The sequence below is a fragment of the Dendrobates tinctorius genome, unplaced genomic scaffold (genome assembly GCF_039654945.1).
Source record: "Dendrobates tinctorius isolate UK_male_01 unplaced genomic scaffold, ASM3965494v1 ptg000071l, whole genome shotgun sequence".
In the NCBI taxonomy this organism is placed as follows: Eukaryota; Metazoa; Chordata; class Amphibia; order Anura; family Dendrobatidae; genus Dendrobates; species Dendrobates tinctorius.
In genome coordinates, this window is record NW_027361739.1 from 9995227 (window position 1) to 10013013 (window position 17787).

A 17787-nucleotide genomic window follows, 5' to 3' on the forward strand; every position below is an offset into this window, starting at 1 on the left:
TTCATTGGAGACTGCCCTTTCTGTGGTTGTTCCCTCCCGGGGAAAGACCTGGCTAGTCATTGCTTGCATTGAGAAACATGTGATGGTGTCTCCGTGGATTGTGTTTTGCATATCAAGATTGAGAAAGACATATGACTGGCATGAGTGATATTATATGAATATTTTATTATACCATAATAACAGCTGTTAGTTTGTAGAAGGTAACTTTATTACTAATGCTGACTCTACTTTCTACTCTTTTTACTTAGGTATGGTGTCGTCTGGTTACTATCGCTCACAATTATTTTTACGTCACTAATTTCTTCTGGATGTTCGGAGAGGGTTGTTACCTGCACACCGCCATTGTTCTGACCTACTCCACCGACAAACTGCGAAAGTGGATGTTCATCTGCATTGGCTGGTGTGAGTCATGGTGAAATGTGGGAAATTGGGGGAGTTATAGTGGTTGCTCACTAATGGATGACCCCAGCTTACTCGATTCAGGATGCCAATAAAAAAAGTGTATATTCACTTCCTGCAGCAGGACTATTCCAGTGATGCCTGCGCCACTTTTCCCGGGAGTGACTTGACTTGTTACCTACTGGAGGCATCCAATGAGAAGCTGCTCATTGGCTGCAGCTCATCAATATTCTGTCAGTACGGACGTTCGATTTAGCAAAATAGTAAAGGCTCCAGCTGAAAAGCAGTTGCTCATTAGCTGTGGCCTGCACTTATTCTTTGGGAATGGTGCCAATATCACTGGAACAGTGCCACTGAAGGAGGCGAGTATACAGTTTTTATTTTAATTGTGTGCCTTAAATAATTAAACCAGGATTGTCAAGTATTGAACAATCCCTTTAAGTTAACCAAATATTCTAAAGAATTTAGAATAAGGAAGAATGGACCAAAGAGGTGATGCGTGAAAGGAAACTATCACGCCTGGCTCCATGTTTCCAAAGACCGTTCTTTCCTAGGCTTCCAGACACAGTCTTCATCAAGGAACCCATGCAAGTCGATCGTGTTGGGCTTGCAGATCGACAACTGGAAAGTGGTTGCGCCAAGGACATGTGTTTTGGCTGCGATAGCACAAACCACTTTATTCGTGACAGTCTTAATATATTTTAATATATATGAAAAGGAAAGAAAGCTGAGGGATTGAAATGTACTGTAGTCTTATAGATTGAGAATAGTGTCAAATAATATGGGTAGATGTTTAATTCTTTTTGTCATTGCAGGTATACCATTCCCCATCATTGTGGCATGGGCCATTGGCAAGCTTTACTATGACAATGAGAAGTAAGAAATTTTGATTGGGAGAAGTAAAAAAAAAAGCATACTGGCTCCGACTCATCATTGTCTTTGCACCTTTTTTAAAGTTTAATTGGTTTTGTCTTTCCTTTTTATACCATTGTTGGTTTGGTTTTAGCCAAGCTATTATTTGTGACTTTTTTGAAATGCCTCAAAATTTTTGCACAATTGTACTCTATACCAGAGTATGACATCTGCCTAATTTTGTTACTGAAATTCTTTGGAATAAATTCTTGGACTTTTAGGTGCGCTGCCAGACAGATTTCATATCCAAACCAGGTTAATGAATTAACCCTTTATTCCCTACGCGTTTCGAAGTATAACACTTCTTCCTCAGGGGATGACATCCCCTGAGGAAGAAGTGTTAGACTTCGAAACGCATAGGGAATAAAGGGTTAATTCATTAACCTGGTTTGGATATGAAATCTGTCTGGCAGCGCACCTATAAGTCCAAGAATTTATTCCAAAGAATTTATGTGGCGGTCACCGATGTGGACCGTTGGACGTGCAGCAAGCTGACAAACCGACTATACAGGCTTGACTCTCTCCTGGAAAGGGTGAGTATAAAACTTTAATATTACATACAGTTTACCCGGATAAGACCCTATTGCGCTCTTGTTTCAACCTATAGTGTGTACAAGTTTTAATTTTGTTACTGTGCAGTTGAAGACTTCTGTGTTGCATTTTAAAGGGAACCTGTCACCAGATTTGGTCAATTAGAGTTACGGCCACCAACTTTCAGGGCTGATATACAGCAATCTATGATGCTATGTATAAGCCCCCCGATCCAACCTGTAAGAGAAGAAAAATAACTTTTAATATACTCACCTGCGGGGCGGTCCGGTCTGAGGGGTGTCGTTCTTTTTCCGGCGCCTCCCATCTTCTTGCGATGCAAGTACTGCAGTGTGCAGGTGCCTAGAAAGGTCAGAGAGGCTCAGCACCTGTGCACTCCAGGAGTTTGCTCTGCCCTCAACAGGGCACATAAGCACGCCTGTGCGGAAGCGCGATGCTGAACAGACTGTGTGGATGATGCATGGACGCATAATCCACTTGAACCAAGAAGGAGGATGGCATCGCAAGAAGATGGGACCAAGACCTGCGACACCCCTCGGCCCGGACCGCTCCGCAGGTGTGTTTAATAAAAGTTATTTTTCTTCTCTTACAGGTCGGATCGGGGGCCGATATACAGCATTATAGAATGATGTAGATAAGCCCTGAAAGGCAGTGGCCGTTACTCGTATCGGCCAAACCTTGTGACAGGTTCCCTTTAAAGGATTATGCAACATTTTTGCTATAAAAGACACAATAAAACACAAAGATGTAAAAAAGGAACAGCTTTGCGCACGATTCATCAACCCGCATGCACCATTTTGAATTATTTGGGACAAAAAAAATGCCATGAATACGGCAAAACGAAAAAGAAAAGTCACTTAAAAAATGTAAATTATGAATCGGGGCCACTGAGCAGATATCAAAAAAAGAGAGAGGATCCTTCATAAAATCAGAGAGTTAAATTAGGAGATAATCAAATTTGGAAGTTTTATATAGGGAATAACTTCCCAATTGCTGGCAGTCTAAGCACTAGGACACACACAGATTCCTAAGATCCCCATGTTAATGGAGAGATAGTTGATCATCCAATCATGCTGTGGTTGACATGCCCATGGGTTGGCATACTTTTCTAGCGTAATTTAGGCCAATTTTATGACATAAATTATGATGAATTTATCATGCTCGTCTAACCCCAGCTCCAGAATATTGGTGCAAAAACCTTGATGAATCAGGGCCTAAGTATTATTACAGAATATTCAATATTTATGTGTTCATTTATCTCCAGATGCTGGTTTGGGAAGAAGGCAGGAGTATACACAGATTTTATCTACCAGGGCCCTGTCATCCTCGTGCTTCTGGTAAGGACACAAACCACTGTCATTTCTGAGCTGGCATAGACAAATATCTATCTATTATTCATTTCATATGTCTAGCAAATAGCTATAAGGCATTCAGGTGTGTACAAAGAAATGACTAAGCCCCGAACATTGAAAATCTGTCTGTCCAAATTTACATCATCAGACTGAATCTACTCCGTGGCTGATGTAATGTCTGCCCTATTATTAAACAATTACAGAGCACAGGATATGCCATGAATGCCTGATAGATGTGGGCCTTACCTCTATGACGAGGGTCCCCTACCTGTGGCTCAGGAACCACATGTAGTTCACAGTCTTATGACCTGTGGCTTGCAGCTGTCTACCATCTTACATTAGCACCAGGTTTAGCAAACGGCTATGAAGAGCAGGTACAAGATGGTGACTTTTGTGAGTAAGGGTACCGTTACACCTAGTGACTCACCAGCGATCCCGACCAGCGATATGACGCGGTCAGGATCGCTGGTGCATCGCTAGGTGGTCGCTAGTGAGCTGCCACACAGGCAGATCTCACCAGCGACATCGCAGGGGACGGGGATCGCTACTTACCTGTCAGACGCGGCGATCCTGCGTCCTCCCGCCCGGCTCCACGCGTCGCTCGTCGTCACAGCAGGAAGCCCAGCAGGAAGCGCCTGACGAGGAATGATCCAGGAGCTTCTCGCGCGATCAGCTATGACCAGCGGGGGAGCCGGTCGGAGGTAAGTATCACATGCAGCGATATCGCTAGTAATATCGCTGCAACGTCACAAAATCGGTGACTTTACAGCGATATTGCTAGCGATATCGCAGTGTGTAACGGGGGCTTAACCCTGCACAGAAGAGCAGATCTGGATGTGTTTATACTGGTGGGGATCGGATGATAAATATCGTAAACTGGAGATAGGATGGTAGTCCCAGTTAGAGGGGTTCTTGAATCTGAGTGCCATAGTGTTGTGAATGTGCTTGATGCAAGAATACCAAATAGAGAAAAAATAGGAACCCCTGGATGTAAGTATACTGCGTATAAGAGAGGGAGGACAAGGTTTCTGTGTGCTTTCTGTGTGGAAGCTTTGGCTGTCATTATTTGGGGACTGTAGGGCTCTTGGTGTTACTACGGTGTAAGTGAGAAGGGTCTCGCTGATTGTGGCCGTGACCACCTATCAGACCTGAATGTGGCTCTCTAGTTAAGAAAAGTTAGGTACTACTGATCCAGAACCTGAACCTAGAGTATCTCGAGAATGTGAGCCTGATCTCAAGCTTTGAGGAACATGTGCCGCTCTCTGTATTTAATCCTATAAGAATTTCAAAACTACCGTAGGTGATCATGCTTGCTTGCTGTGGATGTGTCATAAATGTCTGAGATGGCAATACCTCTTTAAGTCTTAAAAAGTTGCAAAGTCATAACTATGACATAAGATACACTATGTACAGACATTGGAGGTGTGATGTTACTGCCCTTTTCTTGTAGATAAACTTTATATTCTTATTTAACATTGTGCGTATACTGATGACAAAACTGCGCGCCTCCACCACGTCTGAGACCATCCAGTACAGGTAACTTTATTCTTCTTTTCTTTCTTTTTTTATGTTTTACTCCAGTCTCCTCTAAATTATGTCATGTGTTTCCACCTGTCACACAGGAAAGCAGTCAAGGCAACTCTTGTCCTCCTGCCGCTTTTGGGAATCACCTACATGCTTTTCTTTGTGACTCCAGGAGAGGATGAAGTCTCAAAAATTGTATTTATCTATTTTAATTCTTTCTTGCAGTCATTCCAGGTAAGGAGGAAAGGTTTGTTTAGATACTTTTTAATTAAGACCCCTATATGCATTAGACCAGTGTTCCCCAACTCCAGTCCTCAAGAGCCACCAACAGGTCATGTTTTCAGGATTTCCCTTAAAATTGCACAGGTGAGATCTTCTCACCTGCACAGGCAATAATTCCACCACCGGGGCGATACTAAGAAAATCCTTAAAACCTGACCTGTTGGTGGCTCTTGAGGACTTCGTTTGACCAACAGCCATCTAATGTGTATAGGTCACATCTCATAGACTTTTTGCCATTAGTAAGCATACCTCAGTCCCTACATTTGTAACTGGCATTTCTAGACCTACCGTCCAAGTAAACTGGAACGTTAATCTTTATTAAAAATTTCTACCATTTTGCTGCTGCAGAATGTCTAAGTCCTTTTTCTGGCTCATTGCTCTTCAAAAAATGTTTCAGATCCATCAGAGCTCCTTCTCCTGACAGTTCCTTCTTTACTCCCTTCTCTCAGTGTTAGAGATATCAGCAGTGAGGTGGAGGTGTTTATATACAGATCTTCACAGTATATAGGGATGATAAAGTATCTACAGTCTCACAGAGGGCTGTGAAAGCAAGCCAAAGATATGGAGGAACAGACATGAAGAAGCTGTGTTGATAGATGAGCTAATAAAACACTCTTTAGCACCCTTGAGACACACTGCCTCCCATCTAACCTACATTCTTGGGAGGGATACTTCCACAAGAGAAAGATCTGAAAATTTGTATCAGACTGCAAACTGAGTATCAGGGGGTCTGAAATGCTCTGTAAGGCTAGGTTCAAATTAGCATTTGAGTCCACAGCATATCATCTACATCCACAAACGCATGCCAAAACGCATGGATGGAAAATGCATGTTTACGCAGTGTTTTTTATGCACATCATCTTACGCATGATGGAAAAAAAGCTGCATTTTCATGAGTTTGTATGCGTTTTTGCATTCGTTTGCATTGTTTATGCGCATGCGTTCAATATGACATCAGACAAAAATGAGCGTGTCTCATTGGATTTATATATTTACATTTTGAAGAACACATAGACAGTAATGCGTTTTTGATGCATATTAGACGGATTTTTGACACCTCAAAAAATGCAACATGTTGCGTTGGCCGGACCCCACCGCACACCGCGAAACGACGCATGCGTACGCATCCGCAAGCGAACACATGCAAATGCATGCCCCTGCGTACACCATGTTAAAGATATGTACACATGACGCATGCGGATCTATGCGGATCAAACGCTGCGCACAGACGCAAATGTGAAACCAGCCTTACTAACTAAATCTAAATACTATTGCACAAAAAAACATTTTTTACATGTCAAAGGTGTCCAAAGCCTTTAAAGCCTGATATTGGAACAGTCGCTAAAATTAGGGTTGTATGTAGATATTGAGTGAGTATTGCCATCACATTACAGTATATAGCACATTGGAGGTGGAAGTAGAAACAAAATGATGACAAAGTATAGTTATTTTTGCTCTATGATTGCTGAGTTTCTAACATGTCTTACTTCATTTCTTCCGCAGGGATTTTTCGTTTCTGTTTTCTACTGCTTCCTAAATAGTGAGGTGGGTATTGCCCCCCATCACAACATATCTGTCAATGTACAGCTTTATAACTTAAACATTTAGTCAATTTTAGAGACTTTACCTTATTTAAGAAGCTCCCCTCTATTTAGACAATTTATTATAATGCATTTAATAGGAAATAATAAATTCACCGACTTTTTATACAAGAAGTATGACCAAAGTTAGCCATAAAGTGGCCATTTGGAGCATTTGTGTTATGAGTGCCATACCCTGATCCTCCATTGTTCTGCTAAGCCAAAATGAGACCCACCATAAAGTACTGTGATGATCTGTGCTTCGTGCTTTGGCAACACAAGAGGCATTTGTGTTAAAACAGAATTTGTTATAATTTTGCTTGTAAGATCACTATCACTAATGCTGTCCATTATGTATTACTATTTATTTATTATGCTTACAAATATATAGCACCATCATATTCCACAGCGCATTGCAGATATTGTCATCACTGTCCTCATTGAGGCTCACAATCTAAAATCTCTATCATTATGTCTTTGGAGTGTGGGAGGAAACCCACGCAAACATGGGGAGAAAATACAAACTCCTTATAGATGTTGTTTTTGGTGGGATTCAAACACAGGACCTCAGCGCTGCAAACCAACACTGCTAACCACAGCGCCTCTATGTAGGACCAATAATTGTAGATATTGAACTTTTGTGTCCTATTTAATAAACTTTTCTTGGATTATTCAAAATTGGCCCAAAGACACAGAAAAATATTATTTACTTACCCCTTGAATATCCCGCTGCTCTAGTGCTGCCACTTTGATACTCCTTGTCAATACCGGAAGTGATAATGTTCCATCATTCACTGGCCTTAATGGTCAAGTGCTGTGAAGGAGAGTCCGGAGCCCTGGGCCTGCACAGTGGGCTGAATCCAGCATGACGAGGGTTTGGAGGAGGTGGGGTAAAGATTAATGTGGGAGGGTTTTGGTGGAATGACATTTATAAAGGGGGTTAGGGGAGGAGTCTTCCACTGTCTCGCTCCGTGGGTCACCTAGCAAGTCACCCTTTCACCTCACCTTAGCATGGCATCCATGAACTAGCTCCTGGAATCCCTGAGGACGGCGGCCAGCAGTCACCCTCTGGGCTGGCTGGCTTGCTCAACAGGTGGCGAGGATCGGCGGCGGTGGAGTGAAGGTGGCAGGAGGCATCTTGTATAAAAACTCCCTCTCCCCTAATGAGTCACCAAGCATTGTGTAAAATCATTAGTTAGGAAGACATACTGCTAGTGAGTTGTGAGGTCCTCTGGTCCCGATGTGGCCAGAGCTGGAACGTTATCCCCTAGTCCAAGTGTGGCCATTCCCATGTCCATTGTTACCTGGTCCCAGAGCAGCCAGTGCCTGAACCTTGTCCCCTGTTCCCGGATTGGCCACTGCCAGAACCTCATCTCCTGGTCCCAGAATGGCCAGTGGCTGAACCTCATTCTCAGGTCCCAGAGGGACCAGTGCCTGAACCTTGTCCCCTGATCCCAGAGGGGCCAGTGCCTGAACCTTGTCCCCTGGTCCTGGAGTGGCCAGTGCCTGAACCTCGTCCACTGGTCATGGAGTGGCCAATGCCTGAACCCTGTTCCCTGGTCCCAAAGTGGCCGGTTCCTGAACATTGTCCCCTGGTCCCGGAGCGGCTAGTCCTTTTCCCGAAGTCCCCTAGTCCCAGTGTCGCCAGTGTATGAACACTATTCCCTGGGCCATGAGTGGCCTAACTCTGATCCTGAAGGTCTAAAGTAGTGTCAATGACGTGCCCCAGAGGCCGTGAGATACTCGGCGCCAGGCCCGTTGACTTCAATGGGAAATGTAACAGTGGTGGTGACCCGGTCCGTGGCCTCAGGCGGTCATGTAAAAGGGGTTGAGTTGAATGGGGATAACGTTTATGTAGTGATTCGTGACACCACCTGTGGTTTATGGTCAGGATGAGCAGCGCTGCAGTGTTGCTTCTCTGGGACAGATGTTGTAGTGCAGCAATGATGTTGAGCTCTCCACAGGTAGAGCTGTAGTCCCAGGACAGTAGAGATGAGTTGAGAGAGGTTGAGGTAGTGTAGAAAGGAAGATGTAGCAGTGCTGGACGTGAGGCGCAGAAAGAATATGGAGGACACAATGGCATGTAGTTCAATTTGCTTTACTCACAGTCTGTCTGCAGTACAGGTGCCCGCTTCAGTGCTGCGTCCTCCAGGTGAGGTCCAGCAAACTTCCAGATAAGATGAAATGCACCTTTCCAGCTGTCAGTGTGTGCCTTTGCTGGCTGTGTCCACAAAAATACTGCTTTTCCCGCCTGACTTCCACTCCAGCACTTCACAGTTATCATTCTGGGCCAGCAGCTGCGAATCCTGCTTAGACAACGCCTCACCGTTTCTGTGACTCTATATAGATGCCTTTCCAGTCGTACTAACTGTGGTAGGGGTGATGGTCCGTAAAGTAACCAAAGTTATCGGCTTGCTAGTGGCACCTAAAGGAATGCGATCTAGACTAGGGGCCGTTCCCTTTGCAACCAGTCTGGTTCCTTCCTCCATCTGATGGCGGTCAGCGTGGAACGAGACCCACGGGATAACTTTCCAACCGTGTCTCTGGAAGGACCAATCTTTCCTATGAAGAAGCTGCTGTTTTTAGTCCAATCCGTCCGACAACTCCCCCGTTCAAGTCAGGAGCTGCACAGACCACGTCCTTCATCTTCCCTCCCTCTGAGGGAACTTAAAGGGGTTGTCCAGGCTTTTCACATAATCTTAGTACATATCTGGGCTGCAGAATTATGACAATAAGTAATTTACTTTCTGTCACTAGTTTGCACGGTTTTCTAGATATTCTGAACAGAACGTCCAAGGGGGGGGGGGGGTGTTATGGCATTGAAATGAGAACTAGTCGTAACCTCCTACTCTACTCCAAACATGCCCTCTATAGCAACAACCCCACCCTCCATAGCTACAGGCCCTTCCCGTCCACATGAAGAAGCCGTCATCACACAGTAACGAATTTTCCCCCTCCAGCAGCCTCAGCGCAGAGAGCAGAGAGCTGCTCCTCCCCCAGACACACGCTGAACACTGATCTATGGAAAGTGAAACTAGTGAGGAGGGAAAATCATCCTGTATTCTGGGCCACTCCATGATTACAATACATGACTCATTAGGCCTGTTTCACACTTCAGTTTTTTTCCATCAGTCAAGATCCGCCGTTTTCCTAAAAAAACGGATCCGCCATTTTGTTTGGGAGCAGCCTGTCCCAGAATACAGGACGATTCTTCATGTTGATGGGGAGGGCCTGTAGCTATGGAGGGTGGGGTTGTTGATATAGAGGGCATGTTTGGAGTAGAGTAGGAGGTTACGACTAGTTCTCATTTCAATGCCATAACACCCCCCCTTGGACGTTCTGTTCAGAATATCTAGAAAACCGTGCAAACTATTGACAGAAAGTAAATTACTTATTGTCATAATTCTGCAGCCCAGATATGTACTGAGATTATGTGAAAAGCCCGGACTACCCCTTTAACCTAACTTCAGCCTATATTCTCCCTCCCAAACTACGCTCCACCCACCTCCCAGCACTTTTCGTGTTCCAAGCAGGGAGCCATAAAGGGTAGGGATGGGCGAATCTACTCGTTAGGACTCGTTACTCTGCGAGTAGTAGGGGACTCGCAGGAGTCGGTACTCTGCGAGTTTCCAAGCGATTACTCGCACAGTAACGAGTCCAATGCAAATGCTAGTGTTTTCCAAGCGATCTGTAGCATCACTTGGAGAACTGATTGACAGGTTGGTCACAATCGTCAAACATAGTGTTTGACAAGTGTGACCAACTTTTTACTACTGAGGCCGCCTATGCGGCATCAGTAGTAAAAGATAGAATGTAAAAAAAAATAAAAAATATTGTTATTCTTACCCTCCGACGTCCCGCGCAGCCTTCCCGCCTCTCCACGAATCCGTTCCCAGTAATCCTTTGCGAAAATGCCCGCGATGACGTCCGTTCTCGCGGGATCGCGATGTTTCGCGGTAATTCGCAATGACGTTGCGCGAATTACCGCGAGACTTCGCGATCCCGCGAGAACGGACGCCATCGTGGGCATTTTCGCAAAGGACTACTGGGAACGGATGCGTGGAGAGGCGGGAAGGCTGCGCGGGACGTCGGAGGGTGAGAATAACAATATTTTTTATTTTTAAATTCTATTTTTTACAGGGATATGGTGCCCAAAGCCCGGAGGACAGTCTCCTCTGCTCTGGACCGTGGGTACCATCCGCAATTGTTCTGCTTACTTTCCGCATGGTGGGCACAGCCACATGCGGGAAGTAAGCGGAACAAAAAAAATGGCAGCACAGGAATCGCTGCAATACTCGCATCCCCATTCATTAACATTGGACTCGCTAGACTCGCAACGAGTAGCGAGTTTCCGAGTCGGACTCGTTAGAGTCTAGCGATTCCGAGTATTTCAGGATTCGCCCATCCCTAATAAAGGGTGCTCTGCTACACTACTGGTGTGTGTCGGGTGTGGGTGTTGGAGTCTGGTCGGGTGCAGTCACCTTACCTGGTCATGGGATACCACACCTCTGGGTGAGGTGCAGTACCTCTGTGGCGACTGGACCCTCAGGGACGCCACACCAGCATACCTGATTCCTGGGGTCAGAAGCTACAGTATTGGGTTCTGCCCAGGAGTGGTACCTGACATCTAACTATCGCACAAGTCTGACCTCACCACTGGAGGCTCCAGTGAACACCAAGGTAGCCACTTAGTTATGCCCCTTTCTGGGTAGACACGGTATTGTTTCACACAGTCCACAGCCCACAGTTGGGCATAAAAGTTTGCTTGGTCCATCCATGGCCACAACACTGATTTTGAGGTTAGGTTGCTTCAATTGGTCTTTTCATTAACATTTTGGGGGGGCTTTAAGGGTCAGTGAGTTGATCGTCTCCACTAAAAAGAAAATTGGTGGACTTTTGGCAAAAGATGTGGTGGTTACAGATAGAGGGTTGGAATTTTGGATTTGAAAGTCAAAAGCAGATCAGTTAGGTAGAGCGAAGAGGGTATGTTTAGGGGCTGTTCATGATTCAGTTATTTACCTTTTACACACTTTTGTGTCTGTTAGGAGGCTTTGTATTAAAGTAGACATCTGTTGTTATGTCATGAGGACGGTGCATTTTTGTCAAAGATTTGTTTTAATTGGTAGGGGGGATTCATCAGGACTTGGATGTTCTAAGTTGATTGCTTGGTCTGGTGGTTAGTGGGGCTTACAGAAAAATAATGTCGAGCCCCAGGTTAGCAACTTTCCGTCAAGAACCTTTTGGGCTTATGGTGCTCCTGAGCTTGTGGGTTGTTGCTGGGAGTAATTGTGATTTTTCTTACCATTGGTTTGGGGGGAGGGTCACCATATGTTTTAGTGTTACGCCACGCTCACTCGGTGCCGGGACTCCTCGTCTGACGTCACAACTTCCGATGCCACGGCCGCTCCGGGGATCCCGTCGGGTGCGCACGTGCACCACTCTCACTTGATCCTGTGGTTGCATGGCTATGTCTAGCGTGCATGCACGCCCTTCTCTGCTCTGACTGCAGCAAGGCCATCTCTATGGTCCTGGAGGACCTAACCCGGAAGTCCCTGTGCTCTTGCCCTATATCAGGCTGCTTCTTCCTATGGGAGGCACCTGATTATTGTTGTGCTTCCTTGCTAGGCCTGCTTGGTCCCTGCTCGGTCGCTCCCTGTACTCAGGTCCCCTGTACTGTGCCTTACCATGCTTATTAGCACATGCTCTGCTCTGTGCTCTGTAGTGCTCCTTAGCACGCACTCTGCTTCTGCCTTGTACCCTACCGTGCATCTTATCACACGCTCTGCTCTGTGGTGCCCCTTAGCGCACACTCTGCTCTGTGCCCTGTCGTGCTCCTTAGCACACGCTCAGCTTCTGCCTTGTGTCCTGTCTTGCTTCTTAGAACACCTTCTGCCTTGCCTTGTACTCACGCAGGCTTCCCAGAGCGCGCTCTAACCCTGTACTCAGGCGTGCTTCCCAGCATGCGCTCTGTCTAGCCTTGTACTCTGGCATGCTTCTTGCATGCGCCCTGCTTTGCCCGTACCCGGGCATGCTTGTTTGTGCGCGCCATACGTGATCCCGTGTACGCACCTTGCACGATCCAGTATCCAGCGCACTCCCATGTACTTGCCTTGTACTGTCCTGAATCCTCCGTACTCTCGTGCACATGCCTTGCACTGTCCTATACCCTGCGTTCCCCTGTGTCCACGCTTTGCATGTTCTTGCATTCTGTGTTTTCCCTATTGCACCTTGCTAGACACACTCACTCGTGTCTTCTGTGAGCCGGCCACCTGGTTCCAGCAGTAGTGGTACCTTGCCCCCCCGAGGCCTTCCCCTGACACTCCCTGTATAGGGGGTGGTCCTCACTGGGTCAGCTCACCCTGGGTGGGCTGGTGTCACGAACCAGAGGGTCCACTCCAGAAGTCATCACATGTAGCTTCAAGCCATACTTTTCACACAGTTTATAAATGCTTGTAATGTTTATAATAAAGGTCCATGTGGTGAATATTATCCAAAACTTTGTGTCTGTCTTTATTGTTGATAAATTGGTTTGGTTGGTAAGGGTGGGAGCATTCTATAAAAGGAGAAAAGTGGATATTTAGGACATCGGAGAGTCGACAATACCAGCATCAATCCAAATGTCTCCGCTGGGGCTAGTGATTGGCTTCAGAGTTCAGGTGATTGATTGACAGCATGTCATCACTTCTAGTTTCAGCAGGGACCATCAGAATGGCAGCATCGGAGCAGTGCGAAATTTACTACAGTGTTTTAAGCTCTTTGAACAAGTCTTCTTTAAAGTAACTAGGATTTTTATTTCTATTATTAATAAATATAGTACAATTTTATGTTTTTTTTCTCCAGGTACGTTCTGCAGTCAGAAAGCGTTGGCATCGCTGGCAAGACAAACACTCCATCCGCGCCCGAGTAGCCAGAGCAATGTCTATTCCTACGTCACCCACACGGGTTAGCTTTCACAGTATCAAACAATCTTCTGCAATCTGACTGACACATTGTAGAACGGTGCAGTTAGACCCTCTGGAGTTTCCCAATTCAGCAACAGGAGGGTAGAGCGAGCCTTCTGCATGGTCAATATAAATGAACAGAAACCAAAAGGACATATTCCATGTGTCCAATGAGTTGTACCTTGACAATCAAAAGAGGGTGGAGGGAGCAAAGAGGACTCTAACCCTTAGTGCAATATTGGTACTGCTAGGTATGAGAAAACAAAGACTACTCAAGCAGAAATACCAATAGACTGAACATTACACACAGCACAATCCATAAAATGTCTGATATATCACCAGCCACAACCAAATGTAAACTACATCCAGACTGTAAAGACAATTCTCCGTGCCTCGCAGTGGAAAAAGACTAGCATCAGGCTTAGCCATTGCACGAATAATAATTTAGATGCTTCTTGTCCTATCATATATTAAGTTGCTACAATGTATGAGCACAAAATATAATCTGTGTGCTGGGCAGAAAAGGAATGTATCTAAATTCAGGTTGTATGAAGTGCCATATGATTGTGTACAATGGGGACCAAATCCATAAATGGAAATCATGGGACAAGCTTCCATTGGAGTTTGATGCGGGTGAATCGGTAAGACAATGCAGTGCTGCTTTGGACAGATATAAGACAATGATTTAGTGTAAAAATCTATTAATCCAAATTCTATTCCAATTATTGTATTCTTTATTATGTGAGAATTACTTGCAAAATGAAAAGTATCAGTACCAGTCTAAGTGGCCGCTTCATAGTATCATTATACAGGACGGAAACTGTGAACCGCTTTGTTTGTATGTAAAGCCCTTCAATCAGAATGATGGAACAGCGATATATAGAGTATTTTCTGCAGCTTTGTACAAAGAGATTCTATAACTGAATGTTCTAACGTCGGACCTATATCATGCCTGACTGGGTCAGAGGAAAAAGTGCCGCTGTGGACTGGATCTGCAACTCGAGAAGTTACATATTATAGGTATTTTTTACTGCACAAATATAAAGTATTATAGTGTTGCACTACAATCAGAAAATGTCTTTATATGAAGTTCTCACAGTATACGAAATAAATCATTAAAATTGTAATCACCGTTGTCAAGTTATATGTGCACATGTTCACACATGGAGTTCCTTCTCTAACAAGAAGTGTTGTTCAGAAGTGATCTTATGGAGTGACAGGCTACTAGAATATCTAAAATATACAAATGTTTTCCTGACTTGTCTGATGTTCTTCATTTTATTGGACACTTGCATAAAAAACTAGCACCAGTATCAATTTCCTTCGGTGCAGAATATTTTAGCTTGTCTTTCTTTGTGTAAGCCACTAGCTGGCATAAAAACTCTTATATGCTGGGCAATGCTTCCTGGGGAAAAAAAATACACAAAGGTATATCTCCCAAACATTCCAAATCCAATGGGAGAGTTCTGATGTCACAAAGTGCCTTGGGGCTGTGGGCGCTAATCAGGTCCCTAGAACTAGGGTCGCCTTATCACTGTCCCCCGGATTACTCCTGAAGGTGGAGACATCAGGTTCATGTGCCTTGCTATGCTCCTATATCAACCCTAAGTTGTCCTCTCCTCAACCCTGGGAGGTGGAAGCCGAAGTGTATAGGATAACACTAACTAGACAAACAAGGGAAGGTGGACAGGGATAAATTAAAATAACAATCATACAAAGTACACTCACCAAGCAGAGTAAAACACAGGTAGGAGAAACCAAATAGGAGAGTATGTGGATGGGCACACAAACAAAACTCCAAGCAACAATCTCCTAAATAAATCTCCAAATGCCTATTCCAACCATGAACTATACCTCAAACCAGGTAGCAAGAACTAATACTTCAAATACCTAAGCGCCAGAGCTGAGCATTTATAGCAAAGGGAAGTTGCCAACACTGAATAGCTGAATCAACCCAGGTAGGAAAACTCCTGGAGCTTCAACTGAACAGATTAACTTTTGAACTGACAGCAAGGAAAAAAAAACTGCACTGTTTAATAAGATGGTGAAGTACTTCTAACCGGCACAGGAGTTCGTGAAACTGGAAGCCGTGATCTTCCAGCCCCTCTCTGTCACGGTATCTCTGTGACCCCCAATTTTTTTAGAGCTCTTTCGCTGTCCCCGGGGGTCTGATGTATAGCCAGATTTCAGCTGTATCTAAATCCAGGGAAAACAAATACAGTTGTGCACAATTGTGGGGCAGGGAACAATCAGACCTCTGCACCATCATTCCATCTTGGTAGACTGAAGGACCTGCAAGGAACCTCAAGTCACATGAATGGCAGCAAAGGGAAGCTTGTCCAGAGATGACTGTGGGGTATTCCGTGTAGGTGGAATGTATGTAGGAACCTAATTTGGTTGCACTGTAGGGCTATAATTCTTGAGGAGAGGACTGTGGAGGCATCATACTGGACTAATATGCTGTATGGTCATTATACTGTGTTGGGGGACTGTGGAACATTATGCAGTGTGTGTGGGGGGAATAATACTGTAAAGGGGAATGTGGGGGCATGGTACTTTATGGGCATCATAATATCTGGGAGGCAAGGTTATAGAAATGGCATAAATGGTTTTATTTAAAATAAAACTTTATGCGTCCTCTTTCCTAACTTTCAAAGTTTGGAGGAAAACATTAGGAGTTGATTTGCAGAATGGGTGGGATCATGTGTGGTCTCCAACTTGTAGCATAAATACAACTCCTTATGCAAAAAGCTCCCCCTAGTGGTGGTCACAGGCAGCCAAAAATGTATTATTTATCAAATCAGACAAACTGGACTGCCATATACAGTTATATGAAATAATTTAGCACCTCATGTTGGGCCTAAAAACAGAAACAGAATTTGGAAATTAACTTAGAAAGCTGTAGTGCAAAGGTTTCAGTGGGAAGTGCAGCAGGTTGTGAGTTGTACAATGTTGTCTTATGATATATGAACCTCATGAACAGTCAAGAACTATTACAACTGTATGGTGCTTAAAGTATGTCTCCAACCCAAAGGCATAGCTTGGGGTTCAGCTCAGGGGGGTCAAAGTATCTGAGTGGGCCCTTAACCCCTGATTATAAATAAGGTGGTGCACCCTAAACATGGGTATTGAAGACAATGACCCAGCTGTAACTGAAAAAAAATCTCCACAAAGACCAACACTGATGTTATTGCCATAGTGTTACCATATAGTGGAAGATACCAGTCCTGCAGAACACTAAATAGATTACAGTCCAGTTACAGATAATGACTTACACTTGACATTATTTCTAATAGTCGTTTTCTGTTCCATCTTACTCAGACAGACATGAGTCGGTATCCCGATGCCTCAGTTCGACCCTGGACATGACAACTTCCACCAACCAGGACTAGTCTGCACAGTTTACAACAACCTTCACAACCTCCTCATCCTGCTGATATCCCAATATTGAGCCGCTGCAGCCATATGTGTCCCTATTACTGCACCTACTGTGTGGTACAACTACGGCTCCTCTTACTGCCTCACATACTAATGCCACCATTGTGCTCCTTACTTAACAAAAATGTCTCCTTTGTAACCTCACAGTAGCCCCCACACCAGAGACGTAACTAGTGGTTCAGCTCATGGAGGATGAAATTTCTGAAGGGACCCCGAACCAGGTAGCCATGATTACAACTACGGTGGCACTATGGTGGGTATTACAGAAGAATCTCAGCAGATGACTGCGCTGTTACTAAAAATAAGTCTATATACAAGACCCAGCATTGATATTACCACCATATGGTGATCATAGTGGTCGGTACCAGTGCTGCAGAACATACAGAGATCATAGTACAGTTATAGATGGTAACTTACAGGTTACAGCTGACGTTCTTTCTTATGGAATAGTTTGTTCACTTTTCCCATATTTTCCATCTGGCCAAGACCAACATGACAACTTCTCCAGCCAGGAATCATCTGCAGAGAATACAACAACAACACGTCTGACTTCTCATATTTCCAGCACCGTCCCCATCTATTCCCAACCTGCACAAACTCCTTATCCCAATGATACCCCACTGCACCTTCAGCGTGGTACAATAACGGCTCCTCTTACTGCCCCACTGTGCCCCTTACATAGTAATAATGCCGCTTTTGTGTTCTCTAGAATGTAAAATTGCCCCCTAGAAAATATTAATGCCCTGTGCTACTGCCCTCTACATTTTGTCCCTAGAAAGCAATAGTACCCCATATGCAACTTAAATGGTC

The 17787-nt window shown here is 44.7% G+C and overlaps 1 protein-coding gene across 4 annotated transcripts in view; it reads left to right on the forward strand.

Moving 5' to 3' along the window:
- Positions 1-14666, forward strand: part of CRHR1 (corticotropin releasing hormone receptor 1) — a 438157-nt gene extending 423491 nt beyond the window's left edge. For 3 of the 4 annotated variants that reach the window (XM_073582368.1, XM_073582367.1, XM_073582370.1), the window contains 7 exons: positions 249-402; positions 1215-1275; positions 3125-3197; positions 4663-4748; positions 4835-4970; positions 6522-6563; positions 13439-14666. In XM_073582368.1, coding sequence (XP_073438469.1) covers positions 249-402; positions 1215-1275; positions 3125-3197; positions 4663-4748; positions 4835-4970; positions 6522-6563; positions 13439-13579 — 693 coding nt within the window. In that variant the 3' untranslated portion in view covers positions 13580-14666. Of the gene's footprint in view, positions 1-248; positions 403-1214; positions 1276-3124; positions 3198-4662; positions 4749-4834; positions 4984-6521; positions 6564-13438 lie in introns of all 4 variants that reach the window. The other variant, XM_073582369.1, reaches the window with a different exon arrangement.
- The last annotated feature ends 3121 nt before the right edge of the window (positions 14667-17787 follow it).